This window comes from Chaetomium tenue, assembly GCF_020726465.1.
Source record: "Chaetomium tenue strain MPI-SDFR-AT-0079 chromosome Unknown F5144scaffold_5, whole genome shotgun sequence".
NCBI lineage: Eukaryota > Fungi > Ascomycota > Sordariomycetes > Sordariales > Chaetomiaceae > Chaetomium > Chaetomium tenue.
Window position 1 is genome coordinate 4,821,758 of NW_027117333.1, and position 27,484 is coordinate 4,849,241.

Sequence of the window (27,484 nt, forward strand, 5' to 3'; positions counted from 1 at the left end):
CAAGCCCCCTCTACGGGCCCACCGCAGGAAGCAGCAAGTGCAGAGAAACGCACTCTGGAATCCGGAAGAAGCGGCACACGACAACAGAAGCAGACACGGGAGGCACGAACCATCGCCGTCGTCTCAGTCGATGAGCACGGAAAGCTCAAACATGAAACATGGGTCAGTCGACGTGAAGCGGCAAGCATTGAGCTGTCAGCGCAAGAAATCAAGATACTCGAAGCATCATTTATCGAGTCAGGAAGCAAGTTCGCGTACTATGAAGGCGCACCAAAAAATGCAACAACGGGGAAGATCCCAGATGACTACAAGGGGCACCCGGCATTCACAGCAAAGCATCTTACAGGGCTACCTGATCACGGACCTTGGGACCACGAGATCAAACTCAAGGAAGGAGCCCAGTTGAAGTTCTTCAAGGTGTACCACACCAACGAGAAGCAAGATGCAGAGTTGAGGAGTTATCTCGAAAAGAACCTCGAGATCGGACACATCAGACCATCGACATCTCCAGCAGGCTACCCAGTCCTCTTCGTTCCAAAAAAAGATGGGAAGCTCAGGATGTGTGTGGACTACCGACAGTTGAACAACGAGACGGTGAAGAACCGCTACCCATTGCCACTGATCGCGAGGCTTCGAGATCAGCTGTCAGGGGCACAATACTACACTCGCCTCGACCTTCCAACTGCCTACGCCCACATCCGCATCAAGGAGGGAGATGAATGGAAGACGGCTTTCCGAACACCCTACGGGCACTACGAGTACCTCGTCATGCCATTCGGATTAACCAACGCACCAGCGACATTTCAAGCCGCCATCGACCACGCAATTCGACATTGCCTCGATAAATTCGCAGTCTGTTATTTGGATGACATTCTCATCTACTCCAAGACACTCGAAGAACACAAGGAACACGTGCGGCAGGTGCTGGACGCACTGCACGAACACAAGTTGTCAGTCAACAAGGACAAGAGCGAGTTTCATGTCAAGAAGACAGTGTTCCTGGGTTACGAGATCTCCCCAGGGTGGGTCAAGATTGAACCCGAAAAACTGGAAGCTGTCAGGACGTGGCCGACGCCGACGAACGCCACCGAAGTCAGAGGATTCATCGGATTCGCCAACTTTGTCAGGATGTTCATCAAAAACTTTGGCGACATCGCGAGACCCCTACACGAACTTACGAAAAAGGATGCCACATTCCAGTGGAAACAGGAGCACGACCAGGCCTTCCAACGAATCCGCGACGCAATAATCGCCGATCCAGTGCTTATGCTGCCTGACCCCAGCACACCATTCGAAGTCGAAGCCGACGCCTCGGACTTCGCGATCGGAGGACAGCTTGGTCAGAGGGACAAGGACGGCAAGCTTCACCCGGTTGCGTTTTTCTCCAAGAAGCTCGAAGGACCAAGGCTCAACTACCCGATCCACGACAAGGAGCTCCTCGCAATTATCGAAGCATTTCAGGAATGGAGACCATATCTCAGCGGTACGACACACGAAGTTCAGGTGTACACAGACCACAAGAACCTACGATATTTCACCACCACCAAGGTGCTGAACGGACGACAAACTCGATGGGCAGAATTCCTGTCCGAATTTAACTTCACGATCCACTACAAGAAAGGCTCAGAGAACGCACGAGCAGACGCCTTGAGTAGGAGAGCGGATCACCACGACAACGCATCTGAAGCCTCACCACCATTGCTACATCAACAGACAGACGGATCGCTACGGCACGCTTCCCAACCGACTGAAGACTACGAGATCGCAGCGCTTCAGCAGCAGTCGGAAGATCCCGAAGTCAGGCCTCTGCAACCGTTTATAGAATGTTGTGCGGCCTTCAGAGAACAACGACTGGAACGAGATTTCCAAGGAATCATCGCGGACGACCAGCGCGAAGCATGGCAAGAAGAGCCAGAATCCAAGATCGCAGGATTGCGACTTGAAGGAACGAGACTCTGGTACCACGACAAGGCCTACGTCAGGCCCAGCGACCAGAAGGAGCTCATTCGAAAGATCCACGAGTCGAGACTCGGAGGACACATGGGAATCAGCAAAACAATCGCAAAAATCAAGCAGAACTATGACTTCCCAGGAATCAAGCAAGCGACAGAAGAAGTCCTGGCAGAATGTGACCTCTGCGGACGAAGCAAACCAGGACGACACAAGCCATACGGGTTATTGCAACCATTACCAGTCGCAGAAAGACCATGGAGCTCGGTGACGATGGACTTCATCACCAAGCTTCCGACATCCAAGGACTCAGCGACGGAAACGAAGTACGACAGCATCCTCACAGTGGTGGATAGACTCACCAAATGGAGCTACTTCCTTCCCTACAAGGAGTCATGGTCGGCAGAACAACTCGCAGACGTGATCTACCGCAACGTCCCCTCGGTCCATGGATGGCCGGAGGAATGGATCACGGACAGAGACACGAAATTCGCATCAAAGTTTTGGCAAGCTCTGATGACGAAGCTGGGCACGAGAAGTAAGCTTTCGACAGCTTACCACCCACAGACAGACGGACAGACGGAGCGACTCAACCAGATCGTCGAACAATACCTGAGGGTGTACGTCAACTTCCAACAGGACGACTGGGTCGAGCTGTTGCCGACAGCGCAACTCGCCTACAACACCACTGTCACAGAGACCACGAAGGTCACGCCATTCTTCGCGAATTACGGCTTTGAAGCAGATTTGCGACAAGGGCCCGATGTTTCGGTGCCCAGAGCGGCAGTCAAAGCCGACAGAATGAGCTCGCTGCATGCGATGCTCAAGGAAGAGCTCGAGTTCGTAAGGACACGAATGAAGAAGTTCTACGACAAGAACAGGCTCGAGGGACCTCGCCTAGAAGAGGGGGGCAAAGTTTACCTCATTTCTCGAAATCTTCGCACGAAGCGACCAAGCAGGAAGCTCGATTTTCGCAAAATCGGACCGTTCAAAATCGACAAAAAGATTTCGGAGAACAACTACGCACTCGCGTTACCCTCAACAATGCGACTACGGACCAACGTTTTCCACGTCTCACTGCTGGAACCAGCACCCAAGAACGCACGGCTAAACAAAGGCGTCGAGGCAGAAGACGAGGAGGAACTCTGGGACGTCGAAGAAATCCTGGATTCGCGCATCACGAAGGGACGAATCGAGTATTTGGTCAAATGGGCAGGTTTCGGACCCGAAGACAATTCATGGCAACCTGCTACAAACTTTAACTGCCCCGAGGAGTTGAAGGATTTCCACCGGAGGAACCCGGACCGACCAAAGGAAACCCCACGGACAAATCAACACCGGCAAGGAAAGGGTCGCCAAAAGAAAAACTAAGTACGGTCAGTGAGGAAACAAGGGAGGACGGAGGGGAGACGCACTCTTGCCCCCAAGAAGGGTCAGAAGAGGGGACGGCGGGAACACGCGACGCGGCGGCCTCACGACGCTCTTGTTCAGCCAACACCTCACCCTCCTTGCGGAACATACGAAGGGCCTCCGCCTCCAAGGCCTCGCGCTGGCGACGAAGACGATCCACCTTGGCCAGAGCCGCGCCTAGAGCACGATCGGCCTCACGCTGCTCCTCATCCAATTGACGTTTCCGGGCCACCACACGCTGAATAGACGACTCGTCGTACCCAAAGCAATCGCAAGACCGACTAAGGACGGCGGCGCAGTTGGTGCAAGTATCGTCGCCTTCGGGAACCCGGCAATCGGGGAGTTTCTTATCTTCGCAGCGAGAACAACGAACCATTTCAACGGCAAGGGCGCTGAGTTGCTTAGCACGGTGGCGGCGACGCTCAGTGCTGGATTTTTGGGAACGATTCTTTCGCACACGATTAGCAGGCATGCTGGGCGATGGTGAGGGAAGGAAGCGGGACACTTACCAGGAACAGAATTAAAAAGGCTGTTGGCGCTACTTCAAGAAAATTTGGCAAAGGGACGAGTCGCCGGGACGTCGACCTCAGGGGAGGGGCATCGTGTCACGGTTATGGCCGCATGCAGCCGGCCGGCGGGGTACGCTGGCAGTACCCCGGTCCAATCATTGCGTACGAACGCACAGCCAATGAAGGAACAGTCCCGTTGCTCATAAAGGGCCGTGCCAAGGGAATGAGCAGGTGCTCATTCTGCTCGTTAAGGGAACTGTGAGCACCCTGAGCACCCTTAGATAGCTAGTATATAGCCACTAGTCCTGGAGAGCTCTGGGAGTTCTCCAGTTAGCAATCACAACTACAGTTCACTACAAGCTCGCAAGCCTACTGTTGAGACAAGTCTATTGTTGTGCACCCTTTGGCTGCACCGAACCTAAGCATCCTTTGCAGAGATTACCTTCACCAAAGCTGAACCCTAACAGGATAGGATCCTGGAGTAGGTTCGTCACATGTAGGCATGCCCATGCAGCATCAAAGTCTTCTTCTGACTTGGCGTGGATGACGTAAGCCCACAAGGAGCAGAAGCCAGAGACGGTATGGTCAATGGCCTCTTCTGGAAGCTGGCCACGGCTGAGAACCTCGTCAATGCGGACCTGGTTGTTGAGAGCCTCGGCCTCGGCGGCTTCTTTATCCCGGGCAACGTCAAACTCATCAAGCGGTGGACCACCGGCACCCTGCCACTTCTTCTTTGCGTTGCTCGTGATGTTCTGGTTGATGTGGAAAATACATAGCTGCAGCTGGGTATCGGGCCAGGTTTCTTGGATCGACGATCGTAGGCCCTCTTCGAGGTCGGTGATAGCGACCTTGGGCTTCTCGGCGTGAATCTCTTGCCGGATTAAATCAATAGAAGTCAAAAGGAAGTCGTAACCCTCACGCCGCTCAGTTGAAGAAAGCCCGAAGACACAGTTGTATAAGGATCCGGTGTCCGTCGTACCAGTAACCTGCATATCTTGTTAGGATACGTCCTCAACAATCTCAGACGATCCCCGTCAAAGCATACGTACCTGGAAGAGCGGCATCTTGAACTTATTCGTCTTGTAGGTGTTGTCAAGGCCAATGACCTCAGGAAAACGAACCCACATGGTCTCACACCACGGATAAGTCCATACAAAGGCGACAGGGCGGGTAGGATCGTTAGGCGCCCATTGGATGCGGTGCTTATAGCCCATAGTGGTCAACTTGTGGATAAACTGCTGCACAGGCGTGTACCCGTCGAGTTGCTTGAGACGAAGACGTTGGCGGGTGTTGTCAATATCCTTCTGCCTGATCACCGAGCCGGGCTCGACGTCGCGGGCGATGCTCGCTACCTCACGTGCTTTGATAGCCTTGTGCTTCGACGTATTCTCCACGAGTTTCTCCTGCTGGGCCGTAAGCTTCCGGTGAAGCGAGTGAGCCGATGGGTCGCTTGAAGGCGGGTGGTTATGACAGGGATGCTTGAGATTGAAAGTCCAGCCCCAGTTGTCATCTTTGCGGGCAGAGACAACTCCATACTAAGGACAGTTGTTCTTCTGGGTGCCAGCCTTGCGGGTACCGTAGCTCTCGGAGGCGCGAATAGCATCTTTGTCGCAGCAAACTCTGTAGCGCGTAGGCTTCTTGACTCCATCGAAGCCTCTGTAGTTGCCGGCGTTACGTCGGATCACGGCGAAGCCGTTGGTCCGGGCGAAGGCTTGGAGGTGAGCCATCAGATCATCGACAGTCGCGGCAGGTCGGCCATCAATTCCTCCGTTAGGCGGGTTCGCAATCTCGGGAAATTGCTGTTGCTGCTGCTGCTGCTCAGAAGCGTCAGGCTCTTCGATCGGCGCCTCCATCGTGATTGACAGCGGCGATGGCGGGTGGCGGTGGTCTTGGTCATGGTGAGGGCAAGGTGGGGCCGTGGATGGGAATGTACGATTAACGCAAAATCTCTGGCACAAAATACATGTTGTCTGATTGGCCGGAAAAGTGGAACACAGCCCGGATAGCCAGATGACACAGCCCGGATAGCAAAACTCTTCCGCTTTCCAGTCTACGCAGCCTCCGCAGCCGTGTCATGATCTCGTCCGCCACTACTTGGGAGACCGCCTCGTTTGGTTCCTTGGCCAAGTGAACTATTGTCCCTGCAAGTACCTCGTCTGATTCCTCGTGTAGAGGGTTGGGGCCATTGTAAATGTCATCTTCCATCTCTTCGTCGCTGTCCTTCGTTGTGATTGGTTGAGCTCCTTCGGTAGGTGGGGCAGGCTCCCCCCGTGCAGCATTTTTCGCTGTCCCGGGCGCGGTCTTGCTCTTTCCTTTGCGAGCCATCGCGACGAGGCGCGACAGATCCCGCAACGGGGAAACTACCGTCGGCGGTTAGAGCTTTCCAACCTCGATCGAATGATGGTAGTTTCAGGCGTTTTGTTGCTTCTTTCGTGCTTTCGGTGTTGGCTTGCAATTTTTCCAATCCCCCTAGGCCACGTATATACTTGTAGGTACTGCAGTTAAAGGATCGTCTTGTCTGTTACAAGTGGATTACTGGATTACTCAGTATTATCAAAGTATTGAAACCAAAAGTCCCTGTACAGATCAAGGAGAACAGAACAGTACGTAACAAGGCATAGGTCTTAAAGCTAAATCCAGGGCCTCTTGATGAATCCATGATAGCCATGGGACAATGTACCAGTCTTTATAGCCCATACATCCCGTATCCACCATTATCACACGAATATCTAGTTCTTGTCGTTTTCGCCCGTTACGCGAGGTTGGGTCTAACAGGAGGGGTTGCTGGGACGGCTGGAGCCCGAGGATAGTTCTAGACCACGAACAACATTGGCGGCTCACGAAATGGTAGGAGTATCAGGCGGTACATGGACGAAGAATACGAGACTTTGGCTTGTCTGACAAGCCTGTACCAAGGAACCCTAGACTGCACGTGTGGAAATGCGGACAAGACATCGGCCGATGAGGGAGCGGTAGCCAATCCGGTCACAGGTGGGAAAGCACAGGTAACAACTTTCATTAGCCGCTTGAGGACGGGAAGGTTTCCGTTACCACCACCCTCATGCCATGCCGCCTTTCGGAATGGCAAGAGGCGAGCTCCGTGCTGTCGCCACAGTAGTACCGGATTGTCAGCCCACCTTTCACCAAGCAGCATATCTGACGGGTGCGGCCAAAACAAATCTTAGATCTGTTTTTCGTCCGCAGACCTTAGGGCCTGTACTATTCGCAGTCAATTAAGCATGTCTAAGCGATATCAGTACTTCCAATGATCCATCCACCGTAGTCTCATTCATCCACTCTTCACCAATTCTACGATGCATCATGGTTTATTATAGCCACTAATTAAGAGGAACCATCCTGCGGCCCATAAACTCCTTTATAGAAAGGATAGTAGTTATTGCAAAGACCCCATTAAGGGACGTATGCGGAGCAACGCACGATAAGATTATAGCAAATAAATGGGAGCATCACTAACAAACAATGTTTACAGATTGATCTATCTTGAGACAGGAAGCCTCCCCACGGCCTTAACCGAGGTTTAGCGTCTGCAACAGATGTAGGTACCCCCATTGGCACTGAACTCCGCACTTCTCACTACAGAACTACCATACCGCAACTGAGAATTTCCCGGGTACAATTCGTCACTCGATGATCCAAACATGAAGTCTGGGCTTTCCTAAGGTGTTTTAATCTAGATCCCTCAGAAAAATACCAACATGTTCTTCCTATGGGCTTGAACGGGCGCTAAGTGGAAGTGTGGTACGGTGCGTCGCACAAATATAGACTAACTATGCCCGAAACTGCTCAATAAATCAAGACAATGACATGCTTGGTATCGGACGAATAGCGGCTCGATAATGCAGCTGTAGTAGTGGCTTGTTCTCGTCAGCACGATTTAGACTACAATGCAGCTGTTTTAGTGGCGTGTTCTCACCAGCGCGATCTAGACTACAATGCGACTGTATTAGTGGCGTGTTCTGGGCAGCCGTCGGTCAATAGAGTCCGTTTACGTGTTGAACGTAAATTGGCTATTGCTGGGAGTGTTTGGGAGGCGTCGAGTGTCGAACGATCACCAGACAACGAAACAGCCGATATAATAAACCCAGCAGTAAGCCTAGAACGGTCGGTAATAATGGGTTGGATTTCCCAGACGACATAAGATCACCTCTTAGGGACGTCCTGAGACAATCTTGAGCTAGAAAAGTCGACCAAAAACACCTACAGATTGTGACCATTCTCGGGTCAACGTCAGAGCCCATCCTAAGACTTCTCCTCGGACTTAAATCTCGAATCATCCCCCGTTACCATGTCAATCTCCACTCTCAACTTGTCAGGCGACTTCATTGGTATATACCCCCACTCCCTATCCCAAGGACAATCCACTCACTCAACACACTATCACACAGGCATCCCCGCCGTGGTCTCTTCCGAGCCCGGCCGCACCGATGTCTTCGTCCGTGACTCAGCCAATAGGCTACTGCACAAGTTCAAGGCCAGTCCTGGAGCGGCTTGGCTTCCCGACGAGGCGGGAGACAAGTGGGACGTGGTGGCTACCGACGTCATGAGCGACATGGTTGCCACGAGCTGGGGTCCCCAGCGCATCGACGTCTTCTGGTACGGCCCACGCAACGCTGTGCAGCACCTCTGGCGGGACGGGCCGGATGGTTCCATGTGGAATACCGAGAGCCTGAGCGGGCAGGCAATCGGCACCCCCGCGGCGGTGGCGTGGGGGGCCGGGAGGCTGGCTGTCTTCCACCGCGGGCTGAACAACGCTGTGTTTGTTAATTTATGGCATGATGGAAGGTGGCACGGATGGACCAGCCTGGATGGTGAGATGGTCGGCAACCCGGTCGCTGTGTCGTCGGGGGGGGACCGCATCGACGTGTTTCACCGTGGTGGCGGATTGGACGTTTACCATCGGTCTTTTGATGGCACCACGATGAAGTGGTCCGACGGCTGGGAGTGTACCTGCACGCACGCCACCCTGATCGATGACATTGCCGCAGTGGCGCCGGCGCCCGGGACGATCTACCTCTTCGGTATCAACAGCAGCAACGGCGTGGTTTTCCAGACATACACGGCAGGGAATTGGGTTCCCTGGGCGTCCCTGGAGAACGTCAACCCGCGATCCCGGCCTAGCGCTGTGGCATTCGAGGGGAGTGCTATCGCCATCGCTGTGCAGGGGCATGACAATTCCGTGTACGTAAACACGTGCCAGGTACTCGCCGGACCGTGGGGCGGCTGGGCACAGGTCGGGGACCGGTATGTGGCCACCGTGATGCCGGTGCTCCATCCACGTGGCACCTTCAGCACCCCAGTCTTTGTGCGCGGTCAGTTGGCCAACTTGCTCCTTCTGAGCAAGATGACACCCCTACCCGGAACCCCTCGCACATGAAAGTTTGGCAAAAGTATGAGTTTGCCGGGGGCTGTGGATGGCGCAGAGGTAATCTGGTACATTTCATAGCACAGAGCTTGATTGTTGGTATTGGGAAGATTGTAGCGCGGGGGATTTCGTAGTTACTCTCCTTTCTTTGAATGCGGAACTCAACCTCCCACAGCAGTGATCCATATAAAAAATCGCAGATGATGTTGAGCCTCGATTGTACATGATTTTGGTGTGTACTAGGCAGAGGCCACCCAAAGATTGTGAGGTTACACTTGATGGCAGGTATCCTCGGCGGCGTGAGGTTGGAAAAGGGTTACCGTTGCCCGCCAGTCCCTCGAGCAAGCCCACGTGGACGGACTCGAGCCACCCTATCCCAGCTCGTTTTAGCCCAGCCTCAGCTGAGCGGCATGGTTCAGCAGCGCTACAACTGGGTGAAGAACGTATGCTTGTGTCAAAGCTACGGGTAATCATGTTTCGGCATCTCTCCAGGGAGCTAGCAGATTATAACTGGCTACCGTAGGTACTTTCGAAACCATTCTTTGTCTTAAACCTTACGTCTCAGACTCCGATCCCCATATTCCACAGACATCATCAATCCGAAGCCAACCCATTCCATTCTCGGTCAAGTCCGCCTTAAACCACTCCTTGCTATTAAAATCCCACCTCTTCTCGTCCTTCATGCCCCTCAACATTATCCACACTCGCACCCATCATCCGGTTCACTGTCCATATTGATTATTGGATAGAAAGGCTGCGACTCCCGTATGCCATCATCATAGCTACATCGTGAAGATCACGAGCCTGAGCTGCCCGCTTCGATCCCCGAGAGTATCCTAATTATTGTAGAAACACCTGGGATTTCCTGGGGCCCATGGTAGAGGGTTGTATACCTACCTACACTGGTCACTGTTTCAACGTCCGCCGTTAACCCTAATCTGAAAGCTTGGCGGCTGGGGTAGGTGGTAGTTAACCCCCGCCGCCCTCTTTTTTTTTTTTCCCAGAAACACACGTGCCAAGGAGTTCGGGTAATCGCTCCAGACAATGATTATGATGCTTACATTGTCTGCCTTACTGCTGACGGTGCATGCTGACAATTAGGCACCCCCGAGTCAAGATGAGGAAGCCAGGTTGGCGGGTGTGCCAATTGTTCGACAGCCCATTCGACGAGCAGCGATTCTAGATTGATTACTGTGGTTAGAAAAAAAAAAAAAAAGAACGAGGAGCCTTTTGGCAGAGCTTTTCTCAAATGCCGATTCATACCAACATCCAGTGAGGCCAAGTGAAGCCATCATCACTCTTGCTCTGCAATGGCGCCTCTCGAAGCCTCCAGCATTCTCCTCTCGGCTGGTCTCCCTCCTGACCGAGTCCTCGTCCCCTCGGATGCCGACTTCGTGGAACGTCAGTCCTCGTACTGGTCCTGCAGCGTTCGCTCTCTCCAGCCGGCATGTATCGTGCAACCCCAATCAGCGGAGGAGGTCTCATCCGTTCTCCGGGCCCTTGTTTCTGAACAAATATCCTTTGCGGTGCGTAGCGGCGGCCACACCGCATGGGTCGGGGCAAACACCATTGGCGGCGGCGGCGTAACCATCGACCTGGGGCGGCTGAATCATGTGCGAGTCAGCAACGAGCCGGGGGAGTCGGAGAGCATGGTCGACCTTGGTCCTGGGAACCGATGGGGCAAGGTATATGCGGAATTGGCAGAGCATGGGCTGACTGTTGCCGGTGGACGGGAAGGGAACGTGGGCGTTGCAGGATTGATTCTTGGCGGCGGCATGGCTTTTTTCACAGCAAGGCATGGGCTAGCGTGTGATAATGTTGTGGAATACGAGGTCGTGTTGGCTGATGGAAACATTGTGAAAGCACGGAGAGAAGGAAAATATGCTGATTTGTTCCGAGCGTTGAAAGGCGGGGGGAACAATTTTGGCATAGTGACTAACTTCAAGATGAGCTCGATCGCGGCAAGGCCGGTATGGGCTGGCATGACTATCCACCCCAAGGAAGCCACCCTGCAGGCTATCGAAGCCCTGAAAGACTACACGGATGCCGTGCCTACAGACGTGGACAGCAATCTCCTCTGCTTTTTCACCTATACCGGTATGTTGTTACTTCCCATCACCGGATCCAAGTTGGCTTGCTAATCGATTACCGGCTACCTAGTGAGCTCATTGAAGATTCCTCTTTTACGACGTCCTTACTTACATCTATCCAGCCCGACTTCAAGGATATCAAGGTCGTTGGGGCTTTGATCCACATGGCTGGCATAGAAGATTCACCGTCTTACAAGCAATGGCTGGACATGCCCCTAACCGCCACAACCTGCAAGGAGACCACGGTACCCCAACTTGCCATGGACTACAGCCAGGCAAAGGACTACCAGTAAGTCACTCATTCCTTTCCGCTGTCCAGTTGACTTACCAGAGCAAGCAACGTGTGGTTTACCGCAACTTTCAAAAACGACACCCGCGTCGTCGCCAAGGCCGCCGAACTACACGACGGACTGGTGTCGGATCTCAAGTTGTTCATCCCCGATGGCGACTTCGTTACCCAGTGCCTGTTCCAGCCCTTCCCCCGTTTGTTTGGGCAGCGCTCTGCTGCAGCCGGCGGGAACATGCTGGGGATCGACCGACAGCGGGAAAACGGACTTTTGTGGCTCGCCGTCGCCCAGGTGCGGACCGCCGACCAAGAACGGTTCGCGTACTCAAAGATCAAGGAGTGGGTCCAGGCTGTGAAGGAGTTCGCGGCCTCGATCGACGGAAACCTCGAGTGGACATATCTGAATTATGCGGACAAGAGCCAGGATCCACTAGGCAGTTACGGCGCGGAGAATGTGCGTGTCATGCAAGAGGTGGCACAGAAGTACGACCCCCAGGGCGTCTTCCAGACGCGGTGTCCTGGTGGGTTCAAGGTTTCAAATGTCAGGTTGCCAAACTAGGCGTGAGATATAATATGCAGTCCTCGTCTTTTGTACTGAAACACCGAATGGCAGCCATATTCCTGTGAAGAGATCGTGCTCTACTGCTTTCTCGTCTCCCGCTCAGTATCCAACGGCGTGTGGCTCGGGAGTGGCTCTTGCCTTGGAACAGCGAAGGATCACTGGTACATGTCCAATAGCTTCCGCGCGCTATGTTCACCGGCAACAACATGCAGCACAATCATTACACCACAATCTGATAGGTAAGACTATTTGCTATTTCTCGTGCTACAGGCAAGTTCTGACCTTGAACCGCCCATGATGTTGCCGCCGTGAACTCTGCCACATACATTTTCCAGGTTCAGAGTTCTAGCTCCTTCAGCCTAATGTAGCAGTCCCTCGGCGCATTCGCCGTCGTCATTACTGCAGTGAGCCTCGAGATTTGCGGAGCGCACTGCAGGAGTTCAAAGTTCCAAACCAGCAACGTCAACAAGATCCGCGACTCGACATATGTCAACCTCTTCCCATAACACCCGCGCGTGCCGAGCCCAAACGCAATTTGCGGCCCGGCCTTGGGGTTGAACTCAAGCCGCCCATCTGCTCTTGTCACGAGCCACCTCTCCGGACTCCAGGTCGAGATCCCCTCGTGTTTCCAGTTGGGCGGCACCGTGTCGCCGTCTCTTCGCGCTGACAGGCTGCTCGGGCTGCGCAGCGCCTCGTCAATCTCAAACGCTGGCATCGTGATGCTCGGGCCAGAACATGGCTGCGCAACCACGGTGCCCTTCGGGATGCGGTAGCCGAGAATCTGAGTGTCGTTCAACGCCATCCGGTCGATGGTTGGGGCTGTGGCTGAGCATCGCAGCGACTCTTCGATGGTGGCTTCGAGCCAAGGTACTTGCTTGCTTGTAATCTCCTGGATGGTTGGCGTCCGTCGCTCGGCCTTGGCTTCGGGGAACGCCGCGTAAAGCGCCGCGCGCAGCGTACCCTGCGCGGCTGGCGTGTCCGCCAGGTACTTGACGGCCCAGCTGAGCATGGTGCTTGTGGTCTCGTGACCGGTGTACACAATCCCGAACACCTCGTCAACCATCACGCTTGAAAAGTAATCCGGCTTTCGTCCCGCCTTCTCGGCGAGTGTCTTCTCACGCGCCACCATATAGTCCACAGCCGAGGCTGGCTTCTCGCCCCCACCCCCTTCCAATCTCTGCACTGCGCGCTTCAACTCGTCAAGGATAAAACGTTCCTTGATCCGCTTAGCCTTCTTGGAGGCCGGCTTCCGCAACACGTAGGCCCATGTGAGGTGAGGGACGGGGTTGCCCAGCAAGGACGCCACGAGTTGAGTGAGCTCCTCAAATGCCCACATGATATCGGGTACCTTGCCGTGCGGGAAGGAGATGGGATCTTCCTTGGTGCCCTTGTTTTGTAAGGCCTTTAGGGCAGAACTGTCTAAACCCTGCAAACTTTCGGCGGCGTGGCGAATTGTGCTGTGGTCAAACCCGTGGCCAAATGTAAAGCCGGACATGGCGTCGAGTGCGAAGTTGTAAAGGTCATGGTGCGCATCGAATGGGCGGCTGTCGGCAAGACGCATCTTCGCACGCCACACTGCAGTTTCAAGGTCAGCAACTCGCGCTTGAAACAGGGTTCGTCTGTTTTGGATGCTCACGAACGTTCAATGAGATCGGCCGCTGAATCGTACAACACAGGCCCAGCAACGTTATGCAGAAAAGACGGCGTCATCAGGTCGCGGATCAAGAGTCTTTGCGCCTTCCACTGGGGCCCTGTCGGTAGGTGGACATGGTGGTTTGGTAGGATGCCGAGAAGTAGATCTCCCAAGGTCGCGGACCGGTCGAACTCGTGCTCGCGGCGCAGGAGCAAATCCTGGGCCTCGGCGAAATCGCCTAGGAGCACCAAGGGCTTGCCGAGCGGGAACATAAAAATCTGCACAACCGGCGAGTTAAGCCGGTCCATGACGGACCGGAGATAGGTCACAAAGGTGCCATCAGTCGCCTTGATATGTTCCATCATGGCAGGAATGTCCCCCATTATGTTGTTTGCGGATGCTTCGACATAAGGGATGCCAGGAATCGGTTTTGGGAGAAGGACATGACGAAGGAGTTTCCAAATGATCCCGACACCCAGAGCCGACACCAACAAAAGGCCAAACCGGTCGTTTGGGATGACGCCTGTTGTGTAGGTCAGGTACTGACCCCATGGTAGAGTTTCGGACATTTTTGGTGCAGGTTGAGGTTGTGCTGAGATGCCAGGCAGGACGAAGATCGAGGGCCAGACCAAACATGCTCTTTATCATGCGCCTGGCGATGGATGCTCTGCGGTCGAGCTACCATCGATGCCTTAATAACCTAGTCCATCTCGGTCCGGATTTTGCAGAATCGATGCCGGACTTCAACCCGTTTGTCTCTTGGCCTGCTGCAAGGGTGACTTTGACTGACCCTTGACTGCCGCTAATGCATGATTATCATCTTAGCGGGCCAGGGACATCACCTTGCATGTAAGCATATTAGCGCCAAATGATCCGACGCCCATGTCTGACACGATAACAACGGATTCCTGTCGACGCTCATAAATGTGATCTTGGAGGGTTTTGCTTGCCGTGTCGGTTCTCTGAGGTTATTGTGCTGATTAAACCACAGGCGTTAGAAAATGTCGAAATTCGAGTTTACGGATTCGGTTTGGGACCTCCGGGTCAGTCCCCAATTGATTCACCACGCGGAGCAGCTTTCGCAGTATTGGGGCCATCTGGTGGTCTCGGTGCTATCCGCGTATTTGGTTTACGGCATCGCGGTGGGCGTTCACCGACGTAAGGATTTGTACCTAGGTATTCTTTGAAGAGAGAGAACGATTTTAACGTATCATCTCCTCCGCCAACATAGTGTATCTCTCTCCTCTTGGCAGAGCCGGGATTCCTGGGCCAAAATTAGCAGGTACGAACCCAAACCCCCCCCCGATGATAAGTGAGGCGATGAGAGGCAAGGCCGCTGACCCCGCAAAGCGTTAACCTTCTTTTACGAGGCCTACTATGAAGCCTGGCTTGGGGGACAGATGTTTCAGCATGTGCGGGAGCTGCACAAGAAATATGGTGAGTAGTTAGCCGAAGAGCTGGCAAGGTCCTGAGTTCTGACAAGTCATTCACAGGACCTGTTGTTCGAATTACCCCTGATGAGGTGCACTTTGACGACCCCGAAGTCATTGACTACGTATTCCCAACGGCCGGACGGAAAACCGACAAGCCCTCGTGGCTCCATACCAAGACAGGGAGTGAGTAAATCTTGGAGTGACATCCGGTTTGCATTGGTGGTAATTAACGAGATCTTCAGCTCCGGAATCTATCTTTTCTACAATCCACCATGACCAACACCGCCAGCGGCGCAATGCAGTCAGCTCTTTTTTCTCCCCCGCAAGTGTGCACCGGCTCGAACACGTTTTGAATGACAACCTGCACAAAGTACTCGCCCGCCTCGACGCACATGGCCGATCCGAGGAAGTCATCCAGATTCACTACATGTTCAAGGCTCTCGCAAGCGATTTGATCACATTCTACTCCTTCGACCAGTGTCACAACCTGCTCGACGCTCCAGACTACGGAAAGAAAGACTTCGACGCCACCGACAGCTTGTTCCTCATGACCCACACGGGCAAAGTTGTGCCTTGGCTGATGACAGTATTTACGAGGGCGCCCGTTTGGATCGTGAAGATCTTGTTCCCTGGCCTTATTGCAATGCGAGAGAGAAGAGAAGTGAGTACTGTTTCATTGGATGTCACTACTCCTCGTCGTCCCTCCTTTTCCTGTTCGCTGACCACTGTTGTCAGTGGTGGACCAACGCTGTCCGCGAAATCAGAGCTTCGCCCGACCCGCAACGCATCAAACGCACCGTTTTTGAGGGGATCTTGAGTAGTAAGCTTCCGGACTCGGACAAGACCGACATAAGGATGGCTGGTGAGGCCCAGCTTGTCGTGTTGGGAGGAGAGGGCACAACGGGTTAGTTATCCACGAAACCTAGCGAGTGCAAAGACTAACCCGGAAGCAGCATGGACGATGCATGCGGCGCTATACCACATTCTCGCCGATCCTCTGGTGTGCAAGAAGCTTAAAGCTGAGCTGACAACACTCCCTCATACCGCCGATGGCATACCACCCCTCACCGAGGTCGAGAATCTCCCTTACCTCGGCGCCGTGATTCAAGAGAGCATCCGCGTCCACCCAGGGGTCATGAGCCGGCAGATGCGCGTTTCCCCGGAGGTGCCTATTATCTACAATGACAAACGCAAGGGCAAAACCTACTCAGTCCCACCGGGTACCGTGTATAGCATGTCGCCCGTCGATGTGCATATGAACCCGGATTACCATGAAGATCCATACGAGTTCCGGCCCGAGAGGTGGCTGGAAAACCCTTCCCTAGGAAAGTACTTTCTTGGGTTCGGGAAGGGTTCAAGGAACTGCTTGGGGTGAGTTATTGTTCTCCTGGCATCACAAGATTCACCACTAACGGACTTTCGCCTTGACAGAATGGCGCTCGCCAAGCGAGAGTTAGCACTCACGTTGGCCACAATCTTCACAAAGTATGACCTGTATCGCGGCCAGGACGGGCCCACCATGGAACTTTATCACACGGAACGGGCAAGGGATATTGATGCCCATAGTGATTTCATCTCTCCCTTTCCGGCCCCCGGAAGTCTCGGCCTTCGTGTCAAAATTAGGGCTTGAACAGCTGATCATGTGGAGTTGGCAACTCTGAATGGTGCTTTGACCGCCGTGGAAAGGGTTTTTCGATTTCAGTGGTGTACCATAGCAGTAGAGGTAGTTCTTGGAGGACCAAGCGTAGAACTCTAGAAAAGAAAAGAAAATTATTAAACGGCCAATGCATGTTGAATTTCCCGTCATCATGGACTAGACCGTGATTTGGTTTGAACCCCGGCATCGCCGGCCCCGGCTGCAATCGGAAGCGCGGGTCTTTACGGCATTCCTGTCTCGTCAGAAAGACGGGACTTATTATCGGAGGTACTAGATGGTCTTGCACCTAGTATTTTCAGAGACGAAGGAAGTTAAGCAAAATGACCTAGGACGACAAATAAACAGCAAACTCGCCGAATTCAGGGTCCCCCATCAACAACTCCATTTCATCCTCAAACAAATTCAGCACAAACTCGACCCCCGCCCCGATCTTCCTTCTCGGTAGTGGAAAACATAGCCGCGCTACCTTGTTAATCTCATCCAAGAGCGGCCTCACCGCGTCGGGCTCACCTCCCCGCGCAAACACCTCCCCTCCCCATCTCATGCCCCCAACAGGGAACATAATTAGCGACGAGAGCATCATGTCATAATGTCGTAGGGGCGCCAATCGCATGCCCAAAGTGGCGAAATCCTTTACCCCACGCGCAAGGCCGTACGCTTCGAGCATCGCTTCTGACGTGGCGGCTTCGGCCGTCTGACGAATCGCCCTCGCTACGGCGGCAAGACCGTCGGGCGCGGTCAGAATGGACAGCGGGAGGGTGCACAGGTTCATGTAGACGACATTGCCAAGGTAGACATGCGGCATATCACCCCGCTGGGAGATGTCGGGCCGTCCGTCGAGCGTGAGATGTAGCTTGGCTTGGATGTCGGCCAGGTCTGAGGGGCTGGCTCGCCCGGAATTGAGCGCAGCGGTACGTCGCGCCTTGAGAAGGCCGCGCCAGACGAGGGCCGTGAGGGCATCATTGCTTGAGATGCGCGCTTCGGGTCCGGCTTCTTCAACACATTTCTTCTGAAGGGCAATGAAATCGTCTGGGGAAATGTAGAAAATGACTGATCGCATCGCATCTTCTGAGAACAGAGTTGGAATAGCCGTTGGACGAGGGATTGCCGTGGGCGGATCCATGTCTAGTAGGTTCCACGACACAGGGTTTATGTCTTTGATCTCCTTGGGTGTGCTTTCGGCAGCCCATATGCGCTCGATGAGGCTGTGATCTGAGCTCAGGGGGTCCACCGCGTTAGGGGCAACACCGGATTGAAGGCCGTTGCAGTTGGCTGCCCACAACCTCCAAACATCAAACTGGCCGGTCCCATCAGAGACGTTGTGGTGGGTCGCGCCGCAGAGTAGAAGGCCGCCCGGTATGAAGTTTGCCTGGGCTTTGAAACATTCCGCGCCCTCGTTTTCTTCCGGCACTTTGATATATGATCCCCAGAGGATCTCCTCATCCGGAAATGTATCCAACGGAAATCCACAATCTCTGATTTCTTCATAGTTCATCGGAAGCTGAGACTCATCAAACTGCTTGAACTGGAATTGTGGTAGGTCGCCTTCCACATCGGCCGGGTCGTAACCAATTTCGAGCTCCCCGGGACGCCAACCAGGCCTCGTTGTTGCTTTCTTGTACACCTTGCCACTTAACCAGGGCAACTGTTTGAAAGTCAACCGCAGTCCATGGCGCAGCGTAGCGAATGCTTCTCGTGGTGTGACACCGTCCTTGAGCGGAATATACCAACCGAAGGCTGTGTAGTTGGGAGGGCAAAAGTGGTCCAACACACCGACTGGAGCGCGGATAATTGTGGACATGTTGCGTGTGCGAATGTGAAGGATGTTGCTGAGCGGTCTCGACCAGGACGATCATTCGAATCTGCAGCGCGGGTGTTGTCACAGGATCTTTACCATGCCCTGACAGGGTTGGAAACGTATTGTCATATTAAAACACCGATCCCAGATTTCAGTTTTGTTAGATCCTAGAATTGGAGCAGTGCTCGGAAAATACTAACCTCCCTTCGTCTCGCAGACGACGCTGGGTGCCATCCTGCTGATTCCTGTCCGGTAACAAAGTGGGACTGACCGCAACTGCTTATGGGGTGCTTACAGGGCACCCACACGGTAACTAAGCCAGCTGACAGCCTGCCAGAAACCAACCTTACGCTGCATCGTCGCATTCAATACCAGGGGCACCACCAAGATAGCTCACGCCAAGGAACATGGAGGATTGCAACTCTTCCGAGTTGGCGATACGAATAACTCAACGTGCATTTCCAACCCTCCTTGGCCTGGTTTTTTTGGGTTGTCAACTTCTATCACTGCGTCCATGCATGCCCACGCATTGTTAGTGCTATCCGTTTTCCACCTTCATCATGACGGCCGGCAACAACGAGAAACCTTTCGACCAAGCGAACGGGAGTAACGGCGCCCATGGTTCCGCCACCGGCAGCTTCGATGCCGCGAACGGATATAGCAAACATGATGGCGGCCCTGCAGCGTGCTTCCCAACCCCATCACCCATTGCCGTGATCGGCATGGCTTGCAGATTCGCCGGTGATGTGACAAGCCCGGGGAAGTTATGGGATCTCTGCTCGTCAGGCCGGGATGCAAGGTCTCAGGTTCCCGACGCAACGTCCGACGTGAAGTCTGTGCATGACCCAAGTAGCCAAAGGGCTGGCAGAGTAATTAAGTATTCCAGTCGACGGCAGTAAGATTGCAAATCGTTGACCAGTTTTACGCCAGGACCGTGCAACCGGAGGGTATTTTCTACAGCAAGATTTGGCCTCGTTTGATGCGAAGTTTTTTGATCTGACTAGTGATGAAGCGAGTGTACGTTTTTCTACCAACCGGGAGCGCCTGGCCCTGAGACTGACAAGCGCGGCAGGCCATGGATCCTCAGCTGAGAATGTTGCTAGAGGTTGTATACGAGGCAACCGAAGACGGTCAGTGGCGAGGCTAATGTTTTTGGCTCAACGCTTACAAGTTGCATCCTTTGTAGCCGGGCTCCCAATCGAAAAGCTTGCCGGGCAGCAGGTCAACACATCCGTTTTTGTGGCCTCCTCGAACCAGGATTACCGCGATCTCCAAATGAGAGATCCTGGGACCATGCGGGCTTCGTTGGCAACGCACAATGCCCCCACCATGCTTTCTAGCCGTATATCTCATTTTTATGATTTCCAGGGTATCAGCATGTCCGTTGACGCTGGTGGTCCAGGTGCCCTCGCCGCTCTCCACCAGGGTTGTCAGACGCTTCACACAGGACAATCCAGTGTCTCCATCATCGGGGCGTCGACTGTGATAATAAATCCAGACCTCTACAGCAGCATGTCTTCTCCGGTGTACGTACTAAATCTTCCGCTTCGCACCGCCCAGTACTAAGTACAGATTACAGCATAGTTGGCGCTGGTGATTGTTCCAACGGCTGGAACTCTCGAGGGCAGCTCCACGACCACGGTGAAGGCGTGGCTGTCCTTGTCCTAAAACCCCTGGATGCGGCTCTTCGGGACGGCGATCAGGTGCACGCTGTAATCCGTAACTCGGGGCTCAATCAAAACGGCAAAACCACTAACATTGAGAATCCTTCTTCAAGTGCGCAAACCCGGCTCACCCGACAATGCTACGACAGTGTCGGCCTTGATTTTTCTCAGACCGCTTACATCGAGGCTCAGATGGCCGGAAAACAGCTAGGCTGGGACGCCACCGAGGCAAACTCGTTTGCGGAGACCTTTGGAGCGAGCCGTGATGTGAACGACCCGATTTGGGTTGGCGCGGTTACGACGAACATTGGGTATACCGGAGCCGTCAGCGGGCTAGCCAGCATAATTAAAGTAGCGATGGCTCTCAAGCATCGATCCATTCCACCCAGCCTTAACCATACCGTCGGGAACGCTGAAATCACCCTCAAAGGCTGGCATCTGCGGGTGCCGACGAGTCTCGTTCCATGGCCCAGCGACAAGCCGTTCGGCACATCTATCAACAGTTCGGGGCGCAATGGAACCAACGCACATGTTATTTTGGAGGCGGCGCCTCAAAACATTACCAATGACGGCCATGAACTTGAAAAGGCAACAAACGGGGATCATGGTCCTCGGGTCTACCTCTTGTCAGCACAAAGCCCAGGAGCCCTGGAAGCGATGGCGACACATCTCGGCTGCTATCTGACACAACGCCTACACTCCGGCAACGCTCCTTTGCCCGCCGTCCTCGCCCACACCCTCTCTTCCCGCCGGTCCCGCCTCTCCTACCTCGCCACTATCCGCGCCCAATGTCTCTCATCGTTAACACAGCAGCTCTCCTCCCCGAAGAGACTCCAGACCTCTCAACCCCCAGCAACCAAAGGCATCCCGCGATTAGGTTTTGTTTTCAACGGCCAAGGCGCCCAATGGCACGCTATGGGTCGTGAGCTTCTTGTCGCCTACCCGGTTTTCAAGGCAGCCGTTCACGAGGCCGATTCCATCTTCCGTAACCACTACGGCACCGACTGGTCGTTACTGGAGGAGTTGGGCCGTGACGCAGAGACAACTCGCGTGTCTGAGATGCACTTAGGCCAGCCGGTTACTGTCGCGCTGCAGCTATGTCTCGTGGTTCTACTACGCGATTGGGGTGTCCAACCAATAGCCATTACAAGCCACTCCAGCGGAGAAATTGCGGCAGCGTATGCAGCGGGTGCACTATCGTTTCGCCAGGCCCTTGGGGTGGCATACTGGCAAGGGGCGCTAGCACGGGAGCTGCTTGATCGGAAACGGTCCGGGCTTGCTGGCGGTATGGCTGCCGGGGGGGTTGATGTTGATGAGGCGGGGAGGTACGCCGCAGACACAAAATCAGGAGGGAGGGTTGTTGTGGCGTGCGTGAACAGCCCCGAGAGCGTGACTTTCGCGGGTGATGTTGATGATTTGGATGACGTTGTGGCGCGCCTTGAAGCGGACGGCAAGTTTGGCCGCAAGCTTAACGTGCCGGTGGCCTATCACTCACATCACATGCACCGCTTGGCCGACGCCTACATCGAAAGGCTGCGCGGGATAGTCCCTACAAAGCCGACATGGTCGGGCACCGTCACATACACCTCGCCTGTCACCGGGGGCTTCATCACGACCCCGGACCAACTCAACGCGGAGCACTACGTCAACAACCTCACCAGCCCAGTTCTCTTTAGTCAAGCCTTTGAGACTATGTGCTTCGGCGCAAACACCGGCAGCCCGAGCCAGGTAGACGCAATCGTGGAAATAGGGCCGCACTCCGCTCTCCACGGGCCAATCCGCCAAATCCTGCGCGGCCGGACGATGGCCTATGTTTCTTGCCTCAAACGAGATTCGGATGCAGTTGTCACGATGCAGGAGCTTGCAGCCACGCTCCTCCACCTCCGATACCCAGTCGACCTTGACGCCGTGAACCGCTGCATCGGCCTGGTAGAACAAGGAGCCCTTCTCCAAGGCCTGCCGTCTTATCCTTGGGACCATACGAACAGTTATTGGATCGAGTCTCGCATTAGCCGAGAAATCCGGTTCAGAAGATTCCCGCATCATGAACTACTTGGCACAGCCGTACCTGGGGCGACAACGCCCTCATGGCGCAACTTCCTGCGGCTCACCGATTTGCCTTGGGTGGGTGATCATCGTATCAACGGTGAGGCCGTGCTTCCTGCTACCGCGTACGTTTGCATGGCAATCGAAGCCGTGAAGAAGCTCGGTTTGGAAACGGCGGAAGTCGGCGGCAGAAAACGATACGGGTTGCGGAACGTCGAGTTTCTGCGCGCCCTCACGGTTCCCGAAACCGGAGAAGGGATAGAAACTCACCTGAATCTGCGGCCTAAACGGGATCAAGCCGGATGGTATGAGTTTGATGTGCGGTCCCTGGAGGCCAACGGTGTATGGGCCGAGAACTGTCGCGGGATGGTTGGGGCGGATTCCGAGGGGCTTGAAGGACACAACGAAACCACAAGACCCAACGTCGAGCTGTTCCTCGATAATACCGGCCGGCACATGGACGAAGAAGCATTGCGAGTTCAGATTGCCGCCAAGACGGGCATCGAGTACGGACCGACGTTCCAAGGCCTACGGAATGGCCGCGTTTCGGGAGTAACTAAGCGGGTTGTGGCCGACTTGCACATCCAGGATCCGAAGGCCAATTCGGGTACGGCTTCGTACGTCATCCACCCAACGAGACTCGACTGTGCCATCCAAGCATTGTGTATGTGCTTGCCCCGCAGTATTGGCAAAAGGTCTTCAGTCGTGCCTCGCTCTCTCCAAACCATAACTGTCTGCGACGAACCATCCGCAATGGGAGATAGGAACACTGCCGTCGTCCTCGGCGAGCTGTACAAATCCAACTTCAAGGGATTTACGTCCCGTGCTTGCGTCGTGACCAATACCTTACCGACCCCAGGGGAGGAAGCCAAGGTGATACTCGAAGGACTCTTCTGTGAGGCCATTACCCGCCTGCCGCCAGCATCGGGCGACAGCATCCTCGTTTCCACCACCCGCTTGGAACCAGATGTACTGCATTCCATCCCCGATACAATCAGAAATGATATGTGCATTACCCTCAAAAACAGAGAGCTGGATCTTGAGAGGAAGCTCGTTCGGGCATCATACCACCTGATCGCAGACGCTGTCGCCGCGTTGGAGAACCAAAACCCCGCCTTGAACGTTGATACTTGGGTGCCGCGCCAACACGCCATCTTCGACTGGATGAAGACAGTAGCCGCAAACGGAAAATCAGGACAGTTGGCGGCCGGGAGCAGAGTGTGGGCGCAAGCGACCAAGGGTGTAAAGCGCATGCTGTTCGATGACTTGAAATCCGGTGCTGGCGAGTATGGAGAGCTGCTCGTGAGGGTTGGGTCCGCCCTAGCGGGCATCGTGAACGGGGATACCGTCCCTAGGGAGTTGCTGGGTCAGTACCAGAATAGCATCCCTCTCTCTGCTGGCGTTCTGACCCGGAGCCTTAAACACTTGGCAAGACTTGTCCAGTTGTTTGCGGTGAAGAACCCGGGGGCGAGGGTGCTGGAGATAGGTGCCCGCACTGGAGCCGCAACCTTGGTTGTTCTAAACGCCTTTGCACCCCAAGCGGACGGGGGAAGTCTGGTTGGTGACTATGTGGCGACAGACCCCGACCCAGGTGCTTTTGAAGCCGCGAGAACGAGGATTGGTCCCTTGGCAGATATGGTTGAATTTCGAGAACTCAACATCGCGAGAGATCCGGTCTCGGCCGGCTTCGCTGAGCACAGCTTTGATCTTGTCGTCGCAACGATGGCCCTGCAGGGAACGAGGAGTCACGGGAAGGTGCTGAGAAACATCCGGAAGCTGCTCGCGGCCAACGGAAAGCTCATCTTGCTGGAACCAACACGGAACAGGGTGGACACACAACTCCTGTGTGAAGTGTTGGTTGACCGCGATACTAACGGCGCCGACGGACCAGCCCAGGCTATCGAGTCACAGCAGTTGGACAGCCTCCTGCGTGTGAATGGTTTCACCGGTGTCGATTTCGATATTCGCGATTGCGAACAGCCAGAATATCAAGCGTCGAGCGTGGTTTTAACCAGCATCGCGGCCCTTCATAACACCAACCATGCCACGGAGCCGGCCATCAGCATCGTCTTTCCTTCACTGCTGGCATCAACCAGACCGTGGGTAACGACCTTGGCCGAGACTATCCGCGCCGAGACAGGTATCACGGTTGATACGGAAACACTCGACGTTGTGAAACCTAGCGATGAGAAAATTTATATCCTGACTGATTTGCGGGACGACGGCACGGCCATCGACAAATTCGACCAACAAAGCCTGGACAAAATTTGCCGCCTTCTCAACAGGAATTCGGGCATCCTGTGGCTGACCACCGGCGGTGAAGCTTCCGACCCTCTAACCTCCGCAGCTGCAGTGGTTCAGGGCCTTCTCACAACTCGCCGCCAGGATGACCACGGCAAGTCATACATGCTGCTAAACCTGCCTCGGGACTGGACATCAAATCTCAGCTCCTTCGCTAGACATATCGTCGAAGTTTTGAAGCGGACTCTGACATCCAACGCTTACGGGCCTGGCAGTGTGGACTGGGAATATGTCGTCGAAGATTCGGTCCTGAAAGTGCCGCGGGTGTACCCCGTCCAGGAGAGTAGCAACAAGGACGGGGCAGGTATTAAGTCGCTGCAGTCATTCCACACGCCTGGGAGAGTGCTTGTCTGGGATTCATCTACGGAAGACGCCTTCATAGAAGCTTCGCCCACAAAGACAATACCGGACGACATGGTCGAAATCGAGACAAGGGCCTTCAGCGCAGATTCTTTCGGCCGTCACGGTGACGATGACGAGGCCCCTGGTCTGTACGAGGTGGCCGGCATTGTCACCAATGTTGGCGAACGTGCTTTAGGGGGCGGGTTTCAAGTCGGCGACAACGTCTGCGCTTTAGTCAAAGGCTCATTTGCAAGTACGGTGCGGGCGGTCTGGACGAGCGTCGCGAAAATCCCCGAACGGGTCTCCCTACACGATGCCGCATGCGTTCCCCTGGTGTATTCGGCAACGTACTATGCCCTGGTTCACGTGGCGAGACTTCAGAAAGACGAGAAAGTACTCATATTGCACGCCGCGGACAGCCAGGAGGCGCAAGCGGCGATCACCGTGGCACGTCATATTGGCGCCCAGTTGCTGTTTGCCCCGCGCACCGATGTTGAAGCGAAGCTCCTGGCAGACACGTATGATATTCCCGCGAGTCAAGTTTTCCAGAATTGGGGTGGACGCACAGCCCTCCAAGCCAGTATCCAAAAGGGCTACGTTGGGGGTGTGAATGTTGTCATCACGACTCGAAGCTACAGAGCAGGGACGTGCCCGCTGCTCTCCGGATTGGAGGGCATCGCTCGGTTTGGCCGCTGGGTTGAGATCGGCGACTCAAGCATGGATGTGAGTCCCGACATTGAGGCTCTCACAGCCCGTTGCGTCACGTACAGCTGCGTTGATCCTTTTCAACTCGCAGAACACAACGGCCAAGTCATGAGGGAGGTGCTAGGCGCCAGCCTCGCTATTATCGGCTGCGGCGATTACTCGACGCCGCCGAACTTGCGGCGATTTTCGGTCTCAGAGCTTGACAAGGCGCTCGAACTCGTCAACGAGCAACGACAAAGCGGCGGAAGGGACAGAATAGTCATCGCCCCACAAGTTGACGAGGAAGTCAAAGTGCGGCAAGCAGCTCGGTCACACCCATTCGACGATAAGAACGCAACATATCTCATTGCCGGTGAGGTACTTTGCGCGGATATCGCATCTTGGATGGCATCCGAGGGGGCTACAACCGTGGTGGTCGTGTCAAGTAATGCAGAGGCACACCCCGAGGCTTCATCACTGACGGAAGACGCTGCGGCCCGAGGTTGCCGTCTGGAGTTTGTGAACTGTAATCTGTGGAATGAGGAAGACCTCTCGGGTCTCCTTTCACGACTGTCGGCCTCGCAGGCCCGGATCCGTGGTGTTGTCCACGTTGGTTCGGATCCTATGTTGGAGGTAAGTTACAGACTGGCCAAAGCGACTCCCACAAATTCACCACTAACACGGGGCACAGCAGTCACAGGTTGGAATCTCAGGATTAAGTGCCTATTTGCAATGGGTACATGCTGCCGAGGAAAGGATTGCCGGGGCTGCCAACCTTCACAAGCTTCTTCCCGAGGACCTCTCCTTCTTCGTCCTCTTCTCATCAAATATCGGTGTGGCAGGCAATGCTCCCGAGGCCTACGTCGCTACTGTTAGGGCGTTTGAGGGGACCTTGGCTCGTTCTCGTGCCTCCCGTGGTTTACCGGTGGCGAGCGTTGCCCTTCCGGCTACGACCGATCTGGCCATGGCAACGGACTATATTGATGCTCAGCAGCCCACCCAAGCTCCCAGCAGAGGATCCATATCCATCGACAATGCGATTGAACTTATCGGCGCGGCCATTCAACAACAGCAAGACAATGACAAACGTGTGGCTGATACTCAGACCGTCGTTGGTTTGTTGCCATGGGACCGTCTACCTGCTAATGCTAAAGAGCGCGGAGACAGCCGCTTTGGAACCTTGCGGCTTGCGACATCATCGCCACAGCTTTCTCCGGCGTTACCCCCCCGAGGGACAACGCAGGACCCGACGGCGTCACTCGTCCAGGCCATTGGTGGCATTGGCAACATAGCCGAAACCGAGGCAGGGAAGGGGCCAGTGACTCAAGCATTGGCTGGGCATCTTGCCGCTATTCTCAACGTGCCTGTTGAAAGTGTAGACGCCGACATGGACGTTTCAACACAAGGTGTGGACTCAATGGTGGCGGTCGAGATGCGGAACTGGCTTGTTTCGACTATCAATGTGAAACTATCGGTGTCTGATGTCCTACGGAGTCCTTCTCTCAAGCAGCTTGCCGAGTTAGTGGTCGGGAAGAGTCTATCACCTATCAAACCGAACGGGGTTTCGAATGGAAGTGGGACCGTCGCCGTTAACGATGCAAAACGGTAGGGTTGAGGAAAAGGTCAACGTTGTATTTCATACCCGATCCTTTTACGGGATTTCTCCGCAAGAAGATTGAATCTCCACGAGTGACCGACTCAAATGTTTTAACACTTTTGCCATATGTTCGTTCTCT

General features: G+C 54.5%; 6 protein-coding genes across 6 annotated transcripts; 4 read left to right on the plus strand and 2 right to left on the minus strand.

Moving 5' to 3' along the window:
* Positions 1 to 7,954: 7,954 nt before the first annotated feature.
* On the plus strand, positions 7,955 to 9,476 carry F5144DRAFT_580588 (carbohydrate-binding protein). Its single transcript, XM_066789383.1, has 2 exons — positions 7,955 to 8,215; positions 8,276 to 9,476. Exons 1-2 carry the CDS (start codon positions 8,176 to 8,178, stop codon positions 9,262 to 9,264), a joined length of 1,029 nt encoding a protein of 342 aa, XP_066642329.1. The 5' UTR covers positions 7,955 to 8,175; the 3' UTR covers positions 9,265 to 9,476.
* A 792-nt stretch (positions 9,477 to 10,268) lies between these two features.
* On the plus strand, positions 10,269 to 12,230 carry F5144DRAFT_580590 (uncharacterized protein). The gene is made up of 3 exons (XM_066789384.1): positions 10,269 to 11,348; positions 11,465 to 11,631; positions 11,680 to 12,230. Exons 1-3 carry the CDS (start codon positions 10,563 to 10,565, stop codon positions 12,185 to 12,187), a joined length of 1,461 nt encoding a protein of 486 aa, XP_066642330.1. The 5' UTR covers positions 10,269 to 10,562; the 3' UTR covers positions 12,188 to 12,230.
* Positions 12,231 to 12,449: 219 nt separating this feature from the next.
* On the minus strand, positions 12,450 to 14,583 carry F5144DRAFT_631986 (cytochrome P450). Its single transcript, XM_066792477.1, has 2 exons — positions 13,831 to 14,583; positions 12,450 to 13,765 (listed from the first exon to the last, which is right to left on the minus strand). Exons 1-2 carry the CDS (start codon positions 14,390 to 14,392, stop codon positions 12,528 to 12,530), a joined length of 1,800 nt encoding a protein of 599 aa, XP_066642331.1. The 5' UTR covers positions 14,393 to 14,583; the 3' UTR covers positions 12,450 to 12,527.
* Positions 14,584 to 14,824: 241 nt separating this feature from the next.
* Positions 14,825 to 16,886, plus strand: F5144DRAFT_492706 (cytochrome P450; the record flags this gene model as incomplete). Its single annotated transcript, XM_066785933.1, has 8 exons — positions 14,825 to 14,981; positions 15,055 to 15,105; positions 15,174 to 15,260; positions 15,317 to 15,439; positions 15,499 to 15,917; positions 15,992 to 16,160; positions 16,210 to 16,627; positions 16,688 to 16,886. The coding sequence occupies 8 exons, from the start codon at positions 14,825 to 14,827 to the stop codon at positions 16,884 to 16,886; spliced, it is 1,623 nt and encodes a 540-aa protein (XP_066642332.1).
* Positions 16,887 to 17,062: 176 nt separating this feature from the next.
* F5144DRAFT_329340 (uncharacterized protein) lies at positions 17,063 to 18,939 on the minus strand. Its single transcript, XM_066784125.1, has one exon. It carries the CDS (start codon positions 18,712 to 18,714, stop codon positions 17,239 to 17,241), a length of 1,476 nt encoding a protein of 491 aa, XP_066642333.1. The 5' UTR covers positions 18,715 to 18,939; the 3' UTR covers positions 17,063 to 17,238.
* Positions 18,940 to 19,092: 153 nt separating this feature from the next.
* F5144DRAFT_614490 (putative polyketide synthase) lies at positions 19,093 to 27,357 on the plus strand (the record flags this gene model as incomplete). The annotated part of the gene is made up of 9 exons (XM_066791772.1): positions 19,093 to 19,580; positions 19,642 to 19,728; positions 19,784 to 19,841; positions 19,898 to 20,237; positions 20,291 to 21,700; positions 21,755 to 23,085; positions 23,182 to 26,381; positions 26,440 to 26,863; positions 26,903 to 27,357. Exons 1-9 carry the CDS (start codon positions 19,272 to 19,274, stop codon positions 27,355 to 27,357), a joined length of 7,614 nt encoding a protein of 2,537 aa, XP_066642334.1. The 5' UTR covers positions 19,093 to 19,271.
* Between the last annotated feature and the right edge of the window lie 127 nt (positions 27,358 to 27,484).